Raw genomic sequence first — 22711 nt, 5'->3', positions numbered from 1 at the left:
ATCTCTGTTAAAGAAACAAGGATTATTATATTATACTTTGGCAAACTTTTTGTCATTCTTTGATTTATAATATTAATTACATTATTGTTCAGAAACTGAAACGAATTAATTCAGAGAAATGTAATCTCTAAGAATTTATGATTGAGTTCAATATTTAAGCTGAATTTCAATAAATGAGAACGGTTTATTACTGTAGTGTATACTTACATCTATGCTTTTATTTAAAAATATGACTCCGTTATCTGGATCAATGTAAAAATACGCCTGATCAGGCGAATTGGAATCCAAACTGTATCGGACGATGGAGTTGTTTCCATCATCTATGTCCGTGGCCGAAATCCTCATTACTTCTCGGCCGCTCGGCAAATCTTGAGGTACCGATTCCGAGTACGACTGTATGCAAAACAAATTATACGTCAGAATAAACTCGATAAACAAAAGAAAAATCCTTCGGTGAAAAACCAAGTCAAAAATTGTGTTCTCTCAGCGTGTCATTAGCCTTAAAGGTACCTGCTTGGTTCTCCTACATAAAGCATGCCCAAGCTTAGAGAAAGTTCCTTAAAATAATCAATAATCGTGCCATGTGATAAAATGCATCTAGGGGAAAGAGCAGCCTAGCTAAAGAAAACACGTCAACTACAAATGTGCAAAAAAAGGTGAATACACACTAAACGTTTAAAAGTTATTACCAATATCGCCTTGAGTGGCGGCTTACAATCCTAAAGACATGCAGCGACATGCAAGTAAAATATATATTTTAAAACATATTCGATTGTTATCATTACTTTGAAATCAATTCTAATAAACGGAACATTATACTACAGTAGCGATGGTAACAATCGATTGTTAGTAATTAAAGTTCATGTGTGAAACGTTATAACAGTCATTGTGCGAAACGCTTTCTCTCATTTGGTGGAATTCATTGTTCTTTAAGACAAACCTTCCAAACATGTCCACGGAAGACCTTCGAAAAACAGGCAAGTGTTAATAAAGTCTGCGCCACGGTTTGAGGCTAATGAACGAATGATTAGTTAGTCACAGTAAATGAATGATGCATACAATAATATGAATGAAAATACACAGATCCTTCATACCTTCTCCCTATCTAGAAGCACCTATAACAGACATAAGAAGTTACCAGTTTTTGGCATATCGAGTGCTAGTAGCAGTTATTTTATAACTCGAGTGCTTCGAGCAAATTACATCTGCAGTGAACACATGGTCTACCCAGGGGTAATCTACACAATTGTGTAACAGAAGTACTTACGACTTTGTCGAAGACCGGCTGATTATCATTGATGTCTTCGATGAGGATTTTAATGGTACAAGCATCATCCAGCTGAGGTTGTCCATTGTCACTGGCACGAACAGTAATGTAGGCTTCCTTCTCACGCGATGGCTCGTCGTGATCAAATATCTAAAGACAATTTCTTATTTTTATTATTAGCTCATTGTATATATTGTACCCACCTGATAATCCTTTGTTCTGCATTAATTTAGTTACAGTGAAATATAACGAAAATAGTAAAATTTTAAAAGAATGGAGAAGAAACAAAAGCACCAGACAAATTATATGGAGATTAATTTTTCATTCTGATTTTAAATGAATAGGAATATTTTCCATTCAAATAATAAGAGTGACTAAAATACTGACATCTGCAGTCGTGATTCTTCCAGTTTCGGGGTCGACATGAAATCTTTCTTTTTCACCAGGCGTCGAGACAAATTTGTAAGTAACTGTGCCACCCATTTCGGGCGGGTCACGGTCTTCTGCATGAACCTGTAAATTGCAAATTAATTTTTATATATAAAGTAATAATTTGATGTAACAAATACATTGTAAGTAATTTTGCTTTATAGAGAGTAAATCTTTAACAAAAGATAAATAGATTATTTATGACACTAAAGTGAAGTAACAACCATAAGTATATATGGTTAATTCGATAGCTTTTTCATGAAATATGAGGCAAACGGGCAGGAGGCTCACCTGATACTAAGTGATACCCATGGGCACATACATTGCCGGAAACCTCGCCTAAAGACCCTAAGTCGAATAGGTTCGAAAATACTTCAGTGGGCAGCTGGTTCTATATAGTGGTGGTGCGTGGCAAAAACTGCCTTAGAAAACGCTTAGCTGTGGAACGATGGAGTTCGAGGTGATACGGATGGTATTTTGTATTTGCCTTGACGTCCGATAATAAAACTCACATCCAACCCACAGTACATTACAAGTACACTTGTTTATTAAGAAATTAAATTGAAAACTCACCGTAAATACATAAGTACCAATCGGTTGCTCCTCTTTCACTGTCGGTTTGTAGTTTAGACATTCCGTGAACAACGGCTTATGATTGTCTTTCACTGCGAGCTTCGGTGACGTGGCCGGTATAAACTGAAACCCCATTTGGGTGTGCAACTACATCATTATCAACATAACATTATTTACAATTCAAATTCATCCGAGTAAGACCTTGATTCTAAAATAACACATGCATCTATCAAATTGACTTACGAATTTCCTGCTGATTCTATGAGGAACGAATTATGAAGATTATTATACATATTTCCAAACGGTAATGGAAAATGAGTTACAGTTAAGAAGATTACTTACATCATTCCTCGCTAGCACAATGAGATCAATTTAGGCGTGTTCAACATATTACATGCAATCTCTATACAATTTATTAATAATAAGCCAAAATTAACATGTAATCTAAAGGGATAAGCTTAGGGCCAAATATTAAAAGGAATTCAATGGTAAACGTTGATGATGTAAGAGTTTGATGGATTAAATGAGGGAAACTCACGGCTGAAGTGTGTAATGGAAGGTACCCGTCCAAATGCCTCGAGTGTCGTAACCGCGTGACGTGATGTGAAGGATGGTCTCTGGCTGTAAACAAAAATATAAGGTAAATGACTTATTATAATATTTCAGTTCCAACTGAAAATTTAATGTATCTATTATGTATTTTGCTTTTAGAATGGTAAATAAAGAGCCATTTAGCAACAATACAGCATAAAAGGTAAACTCATTAAACAAACAAACAGGGGAAAACCTGAGTTTAAATTGTCACAGTTTAACAGTTCCACGAAGACCTCAGATGAAATTAAAGCAATGAAACTTATAATATCTCATAGAAGTAGTTAAGAGTCGCAAGCAGGCCACAAGACCACTGCAATTTTAAACTCCGCACCGCAATTTATCTCAAGTTAACCAGATAACTTAAATAGGTCGGAAGGGTCGGAATAATTTGTTTAAACCTCTTGTTAAAACGTCTTTTATAACGATTGAGAGTGACAGGTTCGATTTTAAATTCAGATGTTTTATTAATACATAATCTAACAATAAGGTATTAAGAGTTGTCAAATAACAAAGGTTAGTGAGAGTTATTCCTCCAACTTCGATATTTTTCCATTTGGAGTATTAGGCCGTGGGCCCCCATGGGCTCAAGTGCTCAGGGGCTAATTAAAAATGTACATTGGCACCTGATAGATAGTACAGGTTACCCCAGAGCTTGTGCTTTCCTCGCTCAACGCATAAGTATCCCAATACAGCGAGGAAATGCTGCCAAAGTTAAAGTTGCCGCGGGGACCAAACTTTTTAAATTTGTTTTAATTTATTTTTATTATTAAATAATTTTTATTATTACTGTGTTGGTTACTCATTTTAAATACTGTATATTTGATTGTGATGTTTAGGTTTTAATAAACGATATATTAATTATATAATATATTAATAATTTATATTTAATTTGTTTAAGATTAAATATAATTATAAAAAGCTAACAATATATCAGTCGTTAACTGATCGTAGAAAATATGATGCTGAATCTTATAACCCTATTTACTCATAACCTTCAAAACTACTTGTATAAAAAAAAATATTCTTCACGGATTCAATAATAATTCGTAATAATCGAATATTTTTTTAATAAGTAATTATTAAGTGTTTTATTTGAAAATATAATATTGGATTGTTTGTAAATCCGAGTTATTACTACCGTATATATTTCAGAACTTCAGACTGAAACTCCGACTGTAGAAAACTTTATCATATGTTATGCGGTGTGAAAGTTTAGGTATAATATGAAAACAGTCGAGTAATATGTTTGTATTTTTACGGATTCTTAATTGTATATTCTGTATACATTCTGTATTACGTATTGTAATTACTCGATCAACCGATGTCGCCTGCATGAAATAGGACCATATAATTATTTTACAAGCCAACAAAGCCGGTTAACATTAACCCAGCTCTATTCTTGATAACGTAAATCTAATTTAGTAGAACAATAACAATATTTAACGAGCCAAGGTATGTGCTAGAATGTAATAGACTTTACAATGGAACAACTAACTGAATATATTTGCTGTGCAAATGTTTTCTGGGTATATTGCATTCTGGAGGTGTTATGAAACCGCTATACTATTTTAATAAAATCTAATGTAAAATATAAAATAACTTTGTATTTAACCAGTAAACATATATGCTATATTAGGGCACGGTTCCTTGGACTTTGCGAGGCCACGTAATGTGAACATCACTCCAATGCATAAAGCTTATTATGAACAATAATTGTATATGTAAAATTTGATAAATATTATTCTTTATAAGTTTAATAGTGTCATAGTAGAATTATAATATAAAAACATCGCAGGCATAAATATTGAGATTTAAGTAACAAAGAAATGGTCACTACAACCATACTCGATCTCTGTATATTGTATAAGCCACAATACTTTGTACTTGATTGAAGTTTTTTTATTCCCTACGCTAAGTATAAAAAAAGAAGTCATTTATACCGCAATAGAACAGAGATCTAGGGCATGAAACCGAACAATACGAATGCCATTGGAATATTGGAAATAGGTGTCCTATATATCTGATTGAATACGCAATCAAACGCTCTTACTACACGACTTCGCATTAAAAGCTACACCGGAATGAAACGCAAGTAATAGTAGTGAATAAAGCGGATTTAAATTAATATATTGACATGATTTATACGGGATGAAAATTAATTAATATTTTTAACACATTTTGATGTGTTAAAATAATAGTACATGAACAACGAAGTAAGATACCACGAAAATCCACTTGAAACGGTCTTGAATTACTTGTCTCGCATCATGATATTCATCATGCATGCTCGTCCATTAGGGATACTTTTAACTTGTCCCTCCTGGTCCGGGGATACCTAACCTGACTTTACCATCGACGGTTGGTATATCTTACTTGTTAATCCGTTCCACATGGCCAAACCACCTTAGCATTCCCTTTTATATCCTTGTCATTACGTCCTCTTTTAACCCACACTGCTCACGTGTTTTACTATTACTTATTACTATCACGCAATGTTCACACACCATGGAGATCAGAGGAGTTATTCGGACTAATACCTTTCATCATCGGACGTTAAGGCAGAATACAAAATACCATTACCTCGACATCCGTCGTTTTTTTTTAGGCAGTTTTTACGCACCACCACTATGAGGAATTAGCTGCTCACTGAGGTATTTACGACCCAATTCTAGAAAGGCCGGCAACGCACTCGCGAGCCTTCTGGCAATGTGAGTGTCCATGGCCGTCGATATAACTTTATAATATCCGTTTGCTTCCTTTTACGTTAAAAAAACCACATTGTTTTAACGGTCTCATAAGTATGTACGACGTCCTATACATGAGATATGGGACATACAGTTTGCGACCCTTTTTTATTGATCAGCTCGATTCGCTCAGTTCAGTTATTTCACGTCTTACGTCTATTATAAATTATCGAAGTAACCTCACCGTTAAAAGGTGTATATTTCTATATGTTTACCTGAAAATTTAGCGCGTGTAATGTAATTAACATACAAATTACATTATACTATACAGCTCAAAGGTATACAAACCTCTTTGATGTACACATTCCACAATCTTAAATTGAAGTTCAAACACAAAGCGCCGTTTTCGCGTTATTGTATTTTGTAATCAATTATTGATGTAAATAAACTAAATCTAAGATCCCGAAATGTAAGACATATTAGTAAATGGTGATTATTAGATTATATCGCGTTTAATATTCATATCTTCGAATTATGAGATATAAAGCAGTGGTGGAATAGTGGTTAAGCGTGCGTGCCCTGAGCGATGTGTTCGAATTACGGCTGTACACCAATGCAATTTTCTTTCTATGTGCGCAATTAGCATTTAATGATACAGTGAAGACAATAATCGTCATGAAAGCGAAACCGAAAAGTCTATGATATGTCACAGACACAGAAGGCTGACCACCTAGTTGTCTATACAAAAAAAGTGATCAAAGAAATCCAAGATCCATTTAGTGATGTAACGCCAGTGACTTATAATTAATTTCTAATTATATCGAATTTATAGTTACCTACGTTTTGCATACTCTATATAAATTTTTAACTTCAAAGTAAATTGTCATAATTAAACACACATAGCAATCGTTTCTAAAATGGAATTGGTAGTTATTCTCATATCAAATCATTAGTTATGTCCTAAAAGAAATGGCCAGATTTTATTAATTTGTTTTTACCGACTGTAAAATTAGGGTTTTAGTACAATAGAGGGAGCACAAGTAGTACAATGTATACCATTGCTGACTTTCGTGCCCGTTTTTCTCAGAACAAGGCCTCCAGGTAGTTGTGTGAACAGATGGCGTAGTCTTGCTCTTTCGCGAATTTCGTAAATGCTTTTAACATTCATAAACATGCGCTAAGACGCATCTACACTGAATAAAGGTACTTTGATTGAATAATAATAGAGCGTTTCAGTATACGTTATTTTTAATGAAACGTAAAAATATTTTTTGCGACCCATGCCACAAGGCTGTCAGGTAAGTTCATATTTTTATAGTTATCTATCATCTTAAGTATATTGTGTGATAAAATTATTCTGATTTATAATAGTACAATACCATATTCGTAGAAAATTAATTAGAATTGTACCGTTAAAGAAATTAATCATTTTTCTATTTTCATCACAGCACTAAATCAATTTGACAGAAAGGGACAAATGGGACTTTAGTTAAGGATGCTAGACTGATCTAGTTTTCATCGGGATAGCCTGTACAAATTTAGTCTATCAATAATACACACAGAAAAGTACATAATACAATACTATCTGTAGCGCCGAGGATCACTACCTACGTATGACAGACATTCGATGTCAATTTCACTGGCCACTTCACACGAATCCATATCAAATTACAGACCAAACACAACGAAAATAGTGCAGACGCACACACGATAAATAATTACGACGTTTATGTTTGGCGGAAATAACAGGGAAATATTGGCAGACTATTGACAAAGATACTATACATCTGGAAAGGGTTAAAGGAGGCCTTTCCATATCCATAGGCAACTACCATATTACTACTAACTTTTAGCGTTATGCAACATCACTACTAACTAGGTTTGAAATAGAAATTAATTATATGGAAATAAAAAAAACTATTCTTTGGCATAAATTTTTGCATTTCTTATTTGAAAACTTAATTAATGAAGGTCGCGCTTGCCCTAAGCGATACATTCACATGCTGCCTCCACATCACTATATCATCAGCTTGAACTAACTGAGAAGTTAGGGATGTTGAGACCCATAATTGTCTTTACCCATTCAGACCAACGGGTAAACCATCGACCCTGACTTCTCCTGCCATCACTCCTCCCTACCATTACCAACTTGACCAGACTCTGTGGTTCTCTCCTGGCAATATGGCCAAAGTAGCTAAACATGTATTTGCAAATAATAGTCGGATAATGTGGTTATTTTTAGTTAGTTGAGAATGGATTTATAAGAATTTCAAAAAGCATCAAAAATGTATATATAAAAATTAACTAGAAGTTCTTAGGCATTGAAAATAGAATTTTTACTTTCCGTGAATAACTAAATAGTTAAGTATTGCACAGTTAATTAGTGGTTATCGCGAATTATGTAAATCTGCAGCCGTTAAAAATTACTTTACACATTGCTTTTTTATTAATTGCACCACACAGTCCAGACATGAGTGATACATTTATAAATAGTAAGTAGTATCCAACCTACGGACTCAAAAAAAAACAATAAATGTTTAAAACACCTCGTGAGTACGCTGACTCTAATAGGCGTAAAACCGATATTCATGTCAACAATACAACGCTGGGAAACCTAGCTTTTTCCTCTCTTTGTAAGGTTTCTTAAGGGGAAGGGGGATTGTCGTAACAATTTAATGTCGTAGCTATTCAAGGATGTGTTGATGGCACATTTGCATTATATTCAGGGGGCACGAAATAACGGGTTATAAGCATAAAATTTATAGGATTTCTATGTTTGGTCTTATGAATTTTAAAAAGCTACTTAACAGGGAAGAGTCTTATGAATTTTTCTTTGTTCAGACACATATTCAGCTGATGTAAATGTTCTTCCATTATATATAGAAGATTTTAAGCATACCATTAAGTTACAAATAGGTTTAAATAAAATAGCATGCGCAGTAATTACCAAACCACACTTTGCGCTACAGGATTCCAATTTTAAATTACAATTATTGGTTAAGAATAAATTTGTTTATTGATTACATATTATTCAAAAAATATTAAAAAAATTGTTGTAATTGAACAAATTTGTGTTTAATGTTCGTAAAAAAAATTCAATGACGTCAAAAAAACAAGCGGTACAATCAAAGGAGCACTTTAATTAAGAGCTTCACTTAAAATCGACAGCCACTCATCTATTGTGTCAATACTCTTGACACTTCGGTCGAAAATAAAACGATATGATGGAAAAATTTGTCCCTTATTTTCTCGTATCAGGCGTTCTTACTGGAGTTTTAGTATAATCGATAAATTTCAAATGTAATACTATACTAAGCTATGGCTCAGAGCTAGCAGGCACGACTCGCTGGATCGATCAAGTAAAGGCACAGGGCTTACCATCACCAAAAAATTCAAAAAAAAAAAATTCAAAATTCTTTATTTGTTCAGATACATGTACAATACAATTCAGATAGAGGCCTCCCTAGTAAGTCAGAGACCTGTGACAGGGAAGCTTCGCTCTTCTTTAAATCAACCAACACAATTGGTTTAAAAAAAAAGAAAAATAAATAAATAAAAATAAACAAATATATGAATATATTATGATGACTATGTAATGTGTTTGTGAAAGACGAAACAAATGTGTGCGCGTGTTGCATGAAAAGACGGATTAAGGAAAAAATTATATTAGATGATTTAACAATGCTTCTGTTTTGTTGTAGTTAAGTGTACCGAGCCAATGGTTTAAAGTTGTTTTACATTTATGGTATGTAAGATTATGAAAGCTAAGGGTTTTATTTAAACTATTATAGAGATAAGCTGAGCGATTGTTGTATTGATTACGTGCAAAGATTGTCTTGCAAATTGTGTAGCTTATTATATTATGTTGGGTCCTTTTTTGAGGTGTGTCTGTTTTATGTGGAGAGGTTGCGTGTCTCCTAAGGACACAACGGAGAATATAGAGCTGGCGTATGGTCAGTAGTTTGCAAGACTTGTACAACTCTTCAGTTGGAAAACTTTTATTTTTTAGTAACATTATTTTTATAATTGCTCTCTGAGCTCTTTCAAGTGCTAGAACTTTGGTTTTCGCACAACCACCCCACACTGTGATACAGTAGGTGATAACAGATTGAACTAATGCTTTATACACGGTATATATGATGTTTGGTTCCGCTACATGACGTAGATTGCAAAAAATCCAGCTTAACCTACGTATCCTTTTTATTACTGCATCAACATGGGCGTGCCAGTTTAGATTTTGGTCAATAATCACACCTAAGTATTTAATCTGTTTCACCCTAAGCAGCGTGTCACAGCCGCAGTCTTCACTACAATTGCAATTTAGTTTGTGTAATTTTATGTTAAGATTGGAGGGGGGTTGGCTCTTATCACGTATAGCAAAAGTTATGAAGTTAGTTTTAGATGGATTAATAGTTAGCTGACTGCTGGTTAAGTGCGCGTTAAGTTTGTGAAGATCCGCTTCAGCGTTTTTATAAGTTTCCTCCCATGTATCCCCATAAAAAGTTAGTGCCATGTCATCAGCATAACAAGTGATGATACCTTTATTGATTTTGGTATTGCACATTTCATTGACATATATCAAGAACAGCGTTGGCCCTAAAACCGAACCCTGAGGGACGCCGAAAGAAATCGGGTTTTCATTTACGTTACTAATTAAGTTACCTAGCTTAACTCTTTGAGTCCTATCTGTCAGATAGCTGGTCAAGAGGTTGAGAAAGACTCCTCTAATGCCAATATTATCCAGGCGCTTAATCAGAGTTGAAACACAAACAGTATCAAATGCCTTTTTGAGGTCGATAAATAGTGTAAGACACTTTTGTTTCCGGTCAAGGCGTTCAACTAGGTAATTTATAACGGCTAGGATAGCATCTTCAGTACTACAATTTGACCGAAAACCAAATTGTGTTGGTGAGAGGAGATTGTATTTATTAAGGTAGGATATTATTCTTGAGTTAATAGTTTTTTCTAGGATTCACCAGGCAGAGGCTTGTCTAAGAAAAGTGATAATGGAGGAAGTAGTGAGACGCCGCTAGCACGACCTTCAAATATGAATAGGGAAACCGAAGAATAAGTATAAAGCTAAGGATATTATTATTTTATTTATTTGAGTCATTACTCATCATTAACCATATTAAGACTTAACCTATACTAAGCCTACGGAAAGCCGTAGGCCCCGAATCGCTGCAGACGAAACTTGAATGAGTGTGTCACAGACTCGCTGTAAGGGCAATAACGCACTAGCGGCCAAGCAACGCGGCCAAAACCACAGCTACACTCGTCACTTACAAATACAGCGCGCTTCAAAATGGACTTGGAGAAAATGGTCGTGCTTGCGTATCGCCTTATCCCACAACACCATCCTAGTATAGCTCAGATATAAATCTTTCTGTATCGAACGACATCGTGATGAGCGCAAATCACTGCCGCGGCGGCTAGTGCGGGCACGCTGGTGTTTATTTACAGGAAAATTTGATCTAAGTGGCCGCAGCGGACGCGGAAATGCGTCGCTTCGATCTTGTTGGCCGTCGCGGCTTGACGGGGCCGCTGGCCGCTTGCGGCCTAATGCGCGTGGTTCATGGCGATTTCATAATAATGTATCCATCTCGTTGGCCGCTAGTGCGCTATTGCCCTACGATAGATAGATCATACGAAAACTTAACCAGCCTAGCGGTTACAGCGACCGACTCGACCCTGTAGCGGGCGATTAAGACTGGCTGGTTTTTGAAGATCTCTGAGGCAAAATTATGAATAAAAAAGATCCAGAAATGTGTTGTCACTATACCTCACGGTTACGAGACTTCTAATAAAAACTTGCTTTTCTATTTTTAATTTCCAATAAAATAAGAGGAAAGATGAAGATACAGCTACAAATTTATTACTGATTATTATTATAGAAAGACTTGAGATAACATAGACAAGTGTGATTCTTTTAGTTTAATAACGCACCAATCAAGTTCCAAGTGCGATGTAGCTAGCTTTACGCGCTTTGAATGGAATACCGCGAGCTTAGCTATATTTAAAAACGAGCTTAGAAAAATCTTGCTTGAACAAAATAGTTTAATTTTCCTTCTTTTCTTATTTAAAAAATAATAAAAAAGAATCCTTTATAGTCTGATTTTTTTAGCTAAATGGAACTATTATATCGAAATATCACACAAAGAAAGCTCTCACACATTTTGTTAATTGCAACAATTCCAAATGCAAAATATAAACCCCTACAAATTGGAGCTATACATTTTAATTTAGAAACTAACAAAGAGCATATCACGGTTGAAACATGTAAATTACCCACTTTTGTATATATTCAAAATGGAGCAATTAACTCATTCGAAATTACTTTCGTACAAAACAAATTAGCGCTGCCAAATGGCGAGAACCAAGACAATTAAAAAAGTATCAAGAAATAAAAAATGGCATTCTCCACATGGCATTTGCATAGTAATCAGTCTAGGCATATTTAAGAGTGATTCATTAATATTAGCTTGGCCTATATAGATTTTTCGAACTTATAAATTTTACAAATTATATTTATTTGAATACTAAAATTTAAGTTCTGATTCTGAAATTATAAATTGTATTCTAGAATAATTAACACGTTAAGTAATACATTATTTTTTAAAGAAAACACTTTTTTAACGGATTGAAGCTATTTATTATTATAAACTTATATTTATATTACATAATTTTGATTTTTTCCGACGTTTCGCGTGCTTTACAGCGTGCGTGTTCACGGTGACCAGCTTCTATCCGGTTCTTCTTTTAATATATAAAAGTTATGTTAAAAAGACAATAATACATTATATACATACAAGTAGTTATTTAGGTACATGACAAGTAGCTATCATTCACACGAATCTATAACACATTCAGATTTTTTAATTTATAATTTTGATTAATTAATTTTCATCATAGAATATTAATCCGCTAAAACCCTCTATGGTCTTGATTTCAGATTGCATATTGCGTTTCTTTGATAATTGTTTATTTTATAGGCAAGCAGGTGCCGCATCATCATTATCAGCCTTCTGTGCCTGGCATATGTCGAATTTTGTGATCGAGACACGCTAATGTGTTCACAATGATTGCCTTTACGGTAGGAGCAACCACGACCACAGGGATAAAGGTCTCATGCTTAAACCACTAGGCCAACACTGCTCTTCTATGATATAATAATGATAAAAAAATGATAAATTTGTATTTATATTTCACGAAATTAAAATATTGATTTAAATCCGACATCGCTATAATTTATTTCATTAAACAATAACTGAACAGAATGTTTCATTAACGCTTATGTTGCGTGTCTGTTTTCCATTTGAACAATTTAAATTTCAAATCTTAACATCACTTTACTATAATTATGATTCAATTTTACATTTTTATTGCGTTATTTTAATGACAAATTCGTTTGTGTCCTTTACGGTAATTTATTTTTGACACGAGTATTGTAGACTTAATAGTAAAAGCTTTTAATGGTGTTAATAAATAGAAGTTTATAGGTGACGATTGACCATTTCTTTAGGGGACATGAAACGATTTTTATCTAAGACCGGGTTTATCTGGGGTTTAAATGTACTCAGGGATGCGAGTTACACTATAGATAGAATAAATAAATGTTCAGAGGCGTTATACCTGTTTAGGTCTGTGCATCAGTTTTCTGTTTCTGTTTCATGATCATTTGTCAATCTAATAGGCAAGAAGGTAATCAGCCTTCTGTGCATGACACAAGCCGTCGACTTTTTGGGTCTAAGGCAATCTAGTTTCCTCACGATGTTTGCCTTTACCGTTAAAGCGAGAGTTAAATGCGCAAATAGAAAGAAAGTCCATTGGTGCACAGCCGGGGATAGAACCTACGATCTCAAGGATGAGAGTCGCACGCTGTAGCCACTAGGCCAATACTATAGAGTAACTAGAATTTTTATATTTACATTTTACGTGTAGTACCCGTATAAGATACATATAAGCATCTTACACACTACAACTTTCGTTAATAACAACTAACACGTGACATATAATTTAAGTAGACGTGCGATAATTACCTTGGGAATTATTTTTATTATCCCCCCTTTCATACAATTTTGACCTTTATTTGAGCTGATTAAGGTACAATTTTGTATAAACGACCATTATCAGGTTAATGAACGCTAAGTGATAAGTTGTTTATATACCTACACAGTAGAAATGCCTACTTACATATTATTCATACTTATTAGATTTCTTTTCAATAAGAAATAAGTAGTTCAATTAGTACGTGCATGACCGCAATTAAAAATCATGAATAACCTCAATTTCTGTATGACGAGCTATTATTTGTTCGATAATAATAGATACGCTCCGTTCATTATCTAACGTAAATTGTATGTGTGTGTATGTATATATATACGAATGACCTGCATTCGATTTTGGGCCAAAAAGCTATGCTGGTAGTATATTAAACACACGAAAGATATATATGTATGTCACCGGAATATAACGAGATCCGCAAGTTTATAAATTTCCTAGGAAAGTTATAGACTTTCGTAATATTCAAAACGAGATTATTTGCATTACCTAACTGCGGATATTGTTATATTCCGGTGAATGACATACATAACCAAACAAAAATAACTCGTATATTTAATAAATTTAAGAACAAAACAATTAGCAAACCTACACCTGAAGATAAATTGTTCTGGGATTGGTTTAAGCGGTTTCTTCATAGGCCTAATTAATTTGTCACAGTCTGGAAAACGCCCTACAAAGATTTATTAACTGCGGTTTCTTCGCGTGGATTTTCTTTTGTGAACATTTTGCTTGAAATATCGCAATAATGGTTTTATAACACAATTTGTAAGTTACATATATCTTTAATGGTTATAAACGACAACCACAACCGACTCTATTAATTACAAAATGTTCCTTATCATACGAAGTCCCATTTAATCAAGTTTTAATGAAAGACTTTATTGTAAATAAAGCTTCATATTCTGTTACATTTCTATGAGAATATTCCAATAATTTTTTATTTATTTAAAAATAAATAAACGGTAATAAACACCCATGGTAGTGAGTGCACTTGCACTTGAACGTTGACCTATAATCTATGCTTATATTAGAAGAACGAAACGAAAGAGACATATGGATGAGTTCTAAAGATGACTAGGTCTATACTTATAAACCATACCTACGTTTTACGTTTCGCTCCTATATCAATATTCTAGCCGTAATTAGTTGGAATAGTAGTTTTCACAATTCGCATTTCACATACATTTAAATCTATATTACCTGGTTGATTTTTGAATACCAGTATCATGTTTTAATTATTTTAAATATATTTTAATGACGTATTGCTAATATACGATTACGTATTGAATCTTCTTTCGTCTCTTTAATACAAAAAGTCAATTATGTGTATTATAACCCTCGATTTATATGTTTCGTAACCTGTGGGACCCGTGAGCAACCCGAGGTCAAAAGCTAGTTATTAAAACATTCGTGTTCCCATGGGTGTGACGGTTCGCCACCCTCGACTACCTCGAGTCCAGGATAGTGACAGGAAAGTGTGTGAATCATTGCCGTCATAATTCTAAGTGGGTTGACGTTTTTTGCAATACAATAGAAAATACGTATATGAAAATGTATTTATTGTCTATAATTTACAATTATTCAATCTGTATTTGTAGCACTAATCAAATCTTATGCCTTCTGTGCTAACCAAATTCTACATTCAGGTTATTTTATATACCTCGAATAGGTATATTACGCTTTTAATAATTCGATTACAGTTTAACGTGACAGAAAGGACAAATCACGGGTCTTAATGTATAAAGTATTGAACTTTTCATTTATTTATCTACATTGACATATCACGATTATGATTAAAATCATTCAGCCGGCAATTCTCAATATTTTTTTCATATTGAACAACATGCTGGTACATAGTAATAATCAAGATCTTTTAGATTAGATTATCTGAGCCCGCGCGTAATAGCTATTAAAATAATCTAATGAGATAAGTTTCGGTCATGTTTTAATAGTCTAGAAAATATTATATTTAGGTCTTATCGTCATGCCTTCTCGAGGGACTGTCTTATGCTCAAGTTATGCTGGTTCAATTTTGTGAATCTGACGGCCAGACTCAAATAAAAAAGAAAGCAAATTATATATACAATACAATAAAAACTTAATTGTTTATAGAAATAGTATACTCTCTTTCGGGCGTCCCGTTGGCTTGCCCCTCTATAATATATAATAATATATTTAAAACAGCGGAATGTAATTGAGAATGCTTCCAAAGATTGACGATCTTCAATGACAAATTGCCCAAAAGCTAAAAACAAACCGTAGCAGCTAATAAGGAATAATTTATGAGCCTTCAAAGCCATTAACAAATGAGTTCATAAATTTAACTGACATGGTTCGACAGAGATTTGTTTCGAACTAGTAGTTTCCGTATTTAGACATTACAATTGTACAACTGAGTGTAGTATTTTCAGGTTATCGAGACAATAGAGACATGCATCTTTTGATTTTAGTAATTTATTAAAAAGGCTTAGTAAAGGCATAGTAAATATATAATTTGAAAATCGATTTCAAAATGTGAGGAACCAACTATGGAACCCATTTTTATTAGGAAGTGAAAATGCGCTTACGCAGGCTCGCGCCAAGGAGTCGAGCTTGACGCGGGGACTGTGGGGCTAGGTCTACATTCAAATCCCTCTTCTATTCAGAGGGGTAGCGAGACCACACCCACTAAAAACTGAGGTGTTGTTACTTCACACGCCCTTAAGATGGCCTCGGGGTTTGCCAGACATTCTACCCAAGGGTAAGGCCTTATAACCGACATACATAGCCCCACAGCCTTGAACCAATAATGGAACCCAGACCTAGCTCATTCTAGCTGAATCCGGATAATGGTGAGGTTTGACCAAAATGCGTTTTTCTGAAAGGAGGGACAAATGGTATGATGCCTGGCTTGCATCCTGCTTTTTAAATATCTTTTATCTAATTTTCGTAATCCAATTTAATTATGTGTGCAATTATTTTGTTACATTTATACTGTACTAAATTAATAATTCCAATAGGGAAGGATCGTACGTCTATTAAGAATTAATAAATTACAGCTTCTAAACTACAGACACACTGTTACAGACCTACTGGCAATCACTTAACATCAGTTGAGCGTCCTTCCCCCAGTTATATAAAAAAATGACACTCGCTTGTGTAGGAAACTATCGTGAACTAACCATTCGCTAGGCATTGGCTAGGTGTCAGAAGGCTGTAACTTTTAACAACCATATCTCAAAACTCAAAGTACGGCATAAATTATACAATAAAATAATGAAAACCTTCAGAAAGTTATGCAACAAGAGAGGCGGATAAAGGCAGAATTTATCTTTAAATCGAATTATGTTTAATGGTAATGAAAACAAAATGGACAAAGCTAGCATAGTTTTAATTAAAGTACGAACTTGTACCTGCACTGTACATATAATATGTAGTTAATTAACAGAAATTGCAACTATGTATAGTCCGTTATAGCGGTTTAAATTTGGATGATGTGCAAAGTTGATAATTGGGTTGAAGTCAAAGCTTTGTATTCACATTAACTTAAGTTATTTTTACGATTATATGTAATTTTAAGGTATAACGGTTATAACAAAATTTTGTCTATGTTTAGACGACACCTTTTTTTAACGAGCAGGATAAAGGGGAAGGAGGCTTAACAGATGATGAGTGATACCGCCCCGTCGCCCATAGACTCTCAAACTGTTAGCAGGCTCGCAAGTGTGTTGGCGGCCTTTCAATAAAGCCTCATTAAGTTGCCAAAACTGAACTATAAAACTAGTACAATATTTGTACCATGATACTTTTATGTTTGTATAGTTGTAGCCATGGTAAATTTATAATATTTAAGGACCGAAAATATTTTAAAAATAATTAATTATCTTGTTTTTCATGTTAATAATTACTTATTTAAAAAAAGATGTATCAATTTTAAAAATAACGTTATTGTGTTCTAAATTCAAAATTTTTAAGCTTCTGTAGGACTAGACGGGAAGTAATCTAACGGATAAAGCTTAAAAGTATTTAGTCACCCTATATCAGGATTAGTTTGATACCCAAAGTTCGCTCTTTAATAAGTATCACGCAATGGGCAAGGGGGCATAATCCCATCCTTAATAGATCCCTGCTCTGTTAAATCCCCATGTTCTCACTTTGATATAAATTAGGCACGTATCACTTCTTAATTAATCACAGCCTGAATCACACACAGTAATGAAAATTGCACAGTAGCTTTTGTAGAACTCGTCTAGAAATCATTGCATTTGACAATTGACTTTCATAGGAACGAAAATATATATTGAAAAAATATTTTTTTGAAGTGAATATTTATCCTATCAACATAAAGTACATATATGTTATCATTAGAATGGAATGAGGACAAAGCCTGTGTAAATGCACAGAGGTATCGTTATCTATAAATAATCAGTCTGGGGCCAAGACGTAACAAAGCGTACATTTGTAATACTACTAAATTAACTTACTAATAAACAACCTAAATTCAGAAAAAGAATTGTGGTTCGGTTTGATCGGATTATTCCACAGCCTAAAAATGTAAAAAACCAAACTGCCGTCATATAAAAAAACAATGCGTTATAAAGCCACAGAGTAGAACAACGTTTATCCGAACACCATAAAGCTGGAAGTCTACAAACTTTATCGCACCGCCATAAGATATTCTGTGTCAATATCGCTATGAATCCTTGAGTTTTTTACGCGCGTATAAAATTGGACGCTAAATTCCGACCACGTACCAGCGGTAGTTATTGTTTTATTGGAAACAGGCATCAGATATGATGTAAAATGCATTGTACAGAGGTGAATTTATAACGGGTTAATATTGAACCGATCGACACGTTTCTAACAACAAGGGTTTTAATAAATGTTATCTGCTCACGGTCCTAGAGATTAGTTATATTCCATTCATCTACGTAATACACTCAATATTTATTCATTTACATTCAAAACTTCGTAAACGGATAAAACTTTAAAAAGCCGGAAGAACTGAGCGTACCACCTCTCAAAAGGCCGGCAACGGAATGGCGAACCCTCTGGCATTGAGTGTCTATGGCCTGCGCACTATGGATAATGGTAGACGTTTTTACTAATATTGAGATTGACGCACTTATAAATTTTATTCAATAGGATAAGAGTGTCAGAGAATGTCTATTTCAGATCTGTTAGGTTCAAACTTTTAAAATTAATTTCTTTAAAAAAATGTAGGAGTAGTTTCAAAGTAAAATACGTTTTAAGAAAGGCCATGCTATGCAGATTTAACAGCAAATATAAAGTAGTAGGTTTTATGATTATTTACATATAAAAAAAAATTTAACAGTAAGTGAGGGAAAAAACAACAACTTTTATAACTTCGTCGAGACTTTTGACAGTTGCCGACGTCTCCCGGTGCTCTAATTTTTATTTTCTTTTGTAGCGTAGTTATCCAAGAATAAAATTTATTCAAAACAGCAGATACAAGTAAGGAAACATCTAACTATTATGGTTTCTAATGTTGAAATACTATTTAATTGATTAGTTTGTGGTTATTTATACACAGGGCGTTTTGTCTTCCATTTCGATGTAAAATATCCATATTGTTTCAAGTAGTTATTTAGTACTAGTAAGTATAAATCAGTTGTATTTTTTAAGTTTTATTTTTTTAAGAAATATTTTTTTAGTAATTGTGGCTTTAATTTACTTATTGAAATAGGTATGATCTTTATTATTTTAATGTTATAATAAAGGAAGGAAAAAATAACTTTTTTTCACTATATTGTCGATAACGAAACAAAATAAAGGACGTCTTAAACTGTTGTTTTTATTATTTATATATGTATACATAAATACTTAAATCAAAGTAAAGTATCTCAGCTTTATTTGAAGTTATTTACTTTCCATTGTTTACTAATTAATTTGACTTTGTTAGTTCGAGAACGTTTTTTAATATTTATTCCTTTCTGTGGTGTGTCTGTTCTATGTGGAGAGGTTGCGTGCCTCCTAAGGACACATCGGAGAATATAGAGCTGGCGTATAGTCAGTAGTTTGCAAGATTTGTACAACTCTTCAGTTGGAAAACTTTTTTTAGTAACATTATTTTTATAACTGCTCTCTGAGCTCTTTCAAGTGCTAGAACTTTGCTTTTCGCACAACCACCCCACACTGTGATACAGTAGGTAATAACAGATTGAACTAATGTTTTATACACGGTATATATGATGTTTGGTTCCGCTACATGACGTAAATTGCAAAAAATCCAATTTAACCTACGTATTATTTTTATTACCGCATCAACATGGACGTACCAGTTTAGATTTGTGTTGTGTTGTCTTTTATACCTTAAGCAATTTGTGTTAACGCTGTGGTTTTAATAAGCAACTATCACCGCGTAAGTGAAACAGTAGACTAACAGTATCAACCCTATTATCAGTACATTAAAATCAACATACAACGTACAAGCACGACTTCCTTAGCAACCGAAGCTTAGACACTAATTGCTCATTTATTGTTTGCCATACTCGTATACTTCAAACAACACACATTAAAATTATTTCATTTGTTTATTATTTTATCATATCTAATACCGGCCTTAATGACATAAAACAATACGCGCGAATTAACTTTAATTTAACTTAAAAAATACTAAGTACACATTTTTTGGAATTTAGTAAACACAAACGCAAAATGTTTAACCGTTGTAATAAGCAGTCTTGATATATTAAAATTAGGCGTCACGTTATTGGTCCGCAATGCACTCCTAAACTACTTAACAGATTTCAATCAAATTTGCACACGGTGTGCAGTTTGATCTTACTTAAAAGATAGGATAACTTACACTCACACATACTGTCCGTGTGTATGTCACTTAACTCTTAAGCGGCTGGACTGATTTGAATACATTTGGTTGTATGCGTTTGGGTGGAGCCCTGGATGCTTTAGGACCTGCATGGGTATTTTCCATACTATGTTTTTGTATAAATATATTTTAAAGGGTACATACTAACATATGGAACATTTTCGTATGCTACCCACATAGAATGTTTGCTATACCGGAATAAAATTCTAAATAAAACTAAATTTTCCAATTCTCTTCGTAAAAAACTTCGAAATTTAAAAAATACTCGAATTGGTCCAGCCGTCTTTGCGTTTTCAGCTTAGCAACATATGTTGCAATTCATTTTAAATTACGAACTTGTACTAAATAAGTACGACATTAAACGACTTAAGCGTTCTTAATCGTTGCGGTTAGTTTAAAAATAGCTTGAGCAGGACCGGAAGACTGAAGATTTATTCAAAGCCTACCGAACATCGTATACACATGGCGTCAGCTGATACAAGAGGATAAATAATCCATATAGAGTGAAATTTACCTTTCTATAAATATTTTAAGAATGGGTCATAGAATTTGTAATAAAATGGCTGCATTTATATTTTCGTGCCCATTATTGTGTTATTATTTTACGTATGTTACTGTTAAAAATAAATAATGTAAAACAATTTAAGGACACAAATTTATATATTTGTAATGTATATATATTACATTGTTTTTGTGATGAGTTACATACATCACAAAATTGTTCTTAAAAAAAAAAAATTAAACCAAGTTATGGGTATTAATATTCCCATATATATTAGTATAATATTATTGGTAGGCCCAAACAGTACAAAGAAAGTAACCCGAAACATTATACTATAAGTGATGACAGACGTATAACACAGAGTATAAAGAAAATTCTTACCAATAATAAAGTGACAATTGACTAGACTACAAAATTACCTTTGAAATACGAGAGAAACTCAGCTGCTTAAAGCATATTTAGTCAAATTCTACATAGGCGTCGACGCGGGCTAAACAAGGCTAAACGATGGTTTAGCATAAGCCGGACCATACTGATGTCTAAGACGTTTAACATACCTAAAGCTTATTGTTCTAAGCCGTTGAGAGACGTGAGACCTGATAGTTAGGAACAATGGTCAGTGTATGCTTCGATTGAGTCAAATGGAGGATTCATGACAGTAGCTTTGATGTAACGTAATATACTATTACGAAATAATCGAACCAACAAATTTGAATTAAGACTTTCATGGGTTCCACCCAATCGAACAAACCATGAACTAATTTGAATTAGGAATGTGTTTTTGTTTTATGGGATATTACTAGAAGTTTCCGTTTCATTTTTAAGTCGCCATTTAAAATATTAATAACGATTTAAAGTTTTCTAGAAATCGGAAGATTATAAATTCGACACATATTTTTTTATTGTAAATGGTGTATCGTAGTAGGTATATCTGCGTCTGATGATAATTTTTGTCATAGTAAAGTAGCAGCCAGGGAGAGGATTTTTTAATAAGTATTTACAAAGATGTACGTTTAATGACGTCATAGGTGACGTCACAAATACTTTTTTCGAATTATGACATTTGACCGGGGGACTGTATTGTGCCTTAGTTCCCTATTGATCAACCTGTGCATCTTAGTTTCAAATAGGTAGCGTTATATATATATGAGTATTTCAAGATATGTACTCCAGTACAAGTATAAAGTGATTGTTCAGTTCAAATCAAGGCAGCATTCACCTCACGTGGTATCAAGTCAATAGACAATAGAGCCACTAGGTCGGCTGTCAAGGAGTTAATCTATGTTCATATAGTGATCCATCATGTTTGCACTAACTGCTAATTTATTTGACTAGCCAATTATTAATTCTAATCAAAATGTGTTTCAACGTTCTTGTTAAAGACACAATGTTCAGTTTCTTAAAACCAGAAATATTTATCTTTGTTATTTGAATTTAGAATCTTCAAGCCATTTTCTTTGTCATTTGAATCTCCAAGCGCAGTTAATACGCCAGAGAGATAGATTGTAAATAGAAGTTTCTGGTAGATTTAGTTAGTTTTGTGACGACATTTTACACTGCGGCGTTTAATGGTAAACGTGCTGTGACGCCACAGAAACCAACACCTATATAAAAGTAATGTTTAGATTTTCTTGTTAGAAATCGAATTAACATAAAAATTAGTCCGTTATTTCATTCCCAGTGATTTCCTCATAGTGACGAGATTCGCAATTTATACCTCCTAAGATCAACGATACAAACACAAAAGGAGAAGTGTCCTGCGCAAGCGC

The 22711-nt window shown here is 33.7% G+C and overlaps 1 protein-coding gene across 1 annotated transcript in view; it reads right to left on the bottom strand.

Annotated features, from left to right (window-relative positions):
- LOC123710492 (DE-cadherin) overlaps positions 1 to 22711 on the bottom strand; it is a 175287-nt gene that overhangs the window by 40530 nt on the left and 112046 nt on the right. Inside the window, exons 2-6 of the mRNA XM_045662462.1 lie at positions 2808 to 2890; positions 2270 to 2392; positions 1655 to 1780; positions 1268 to 1417; positions 208 to 393 (exon numbers count right to left, since the gene is read on the bottom strand). Coding sequence (XP_045518418.1) covers positions 208 to 393; positions 1268 to 1417; positions 1655 to 1780; positions 2270 to 2392; positions 2808 to 2890 — 668 coding nt within the window. The remainder of the gene's footprint in view (positions 1 to 207; positions 394 to 1267; positions 1418 to 1654; positions 1781 to 2269; positions 2393 to 2807; positions 2891 to 22711) is intronic.

Source organism: Pieris brassicae, chromosome 5 (assembly GCF_905147105.1).
Source record: "Pieris brassicae chromosome 5, ilPieBrab1.1, whole genome shotgun sequence".
Taxonomy (NCBI): domain Eukaryota; kingdom Metazoa; phylum Arthropoda; class Insecta; order Lepidoptera; family Pieridae; genus Pieris; species Pieris brassicae.
This window is presented reverse-complemented; position numbering and strand designations above follow the sequence as displayed.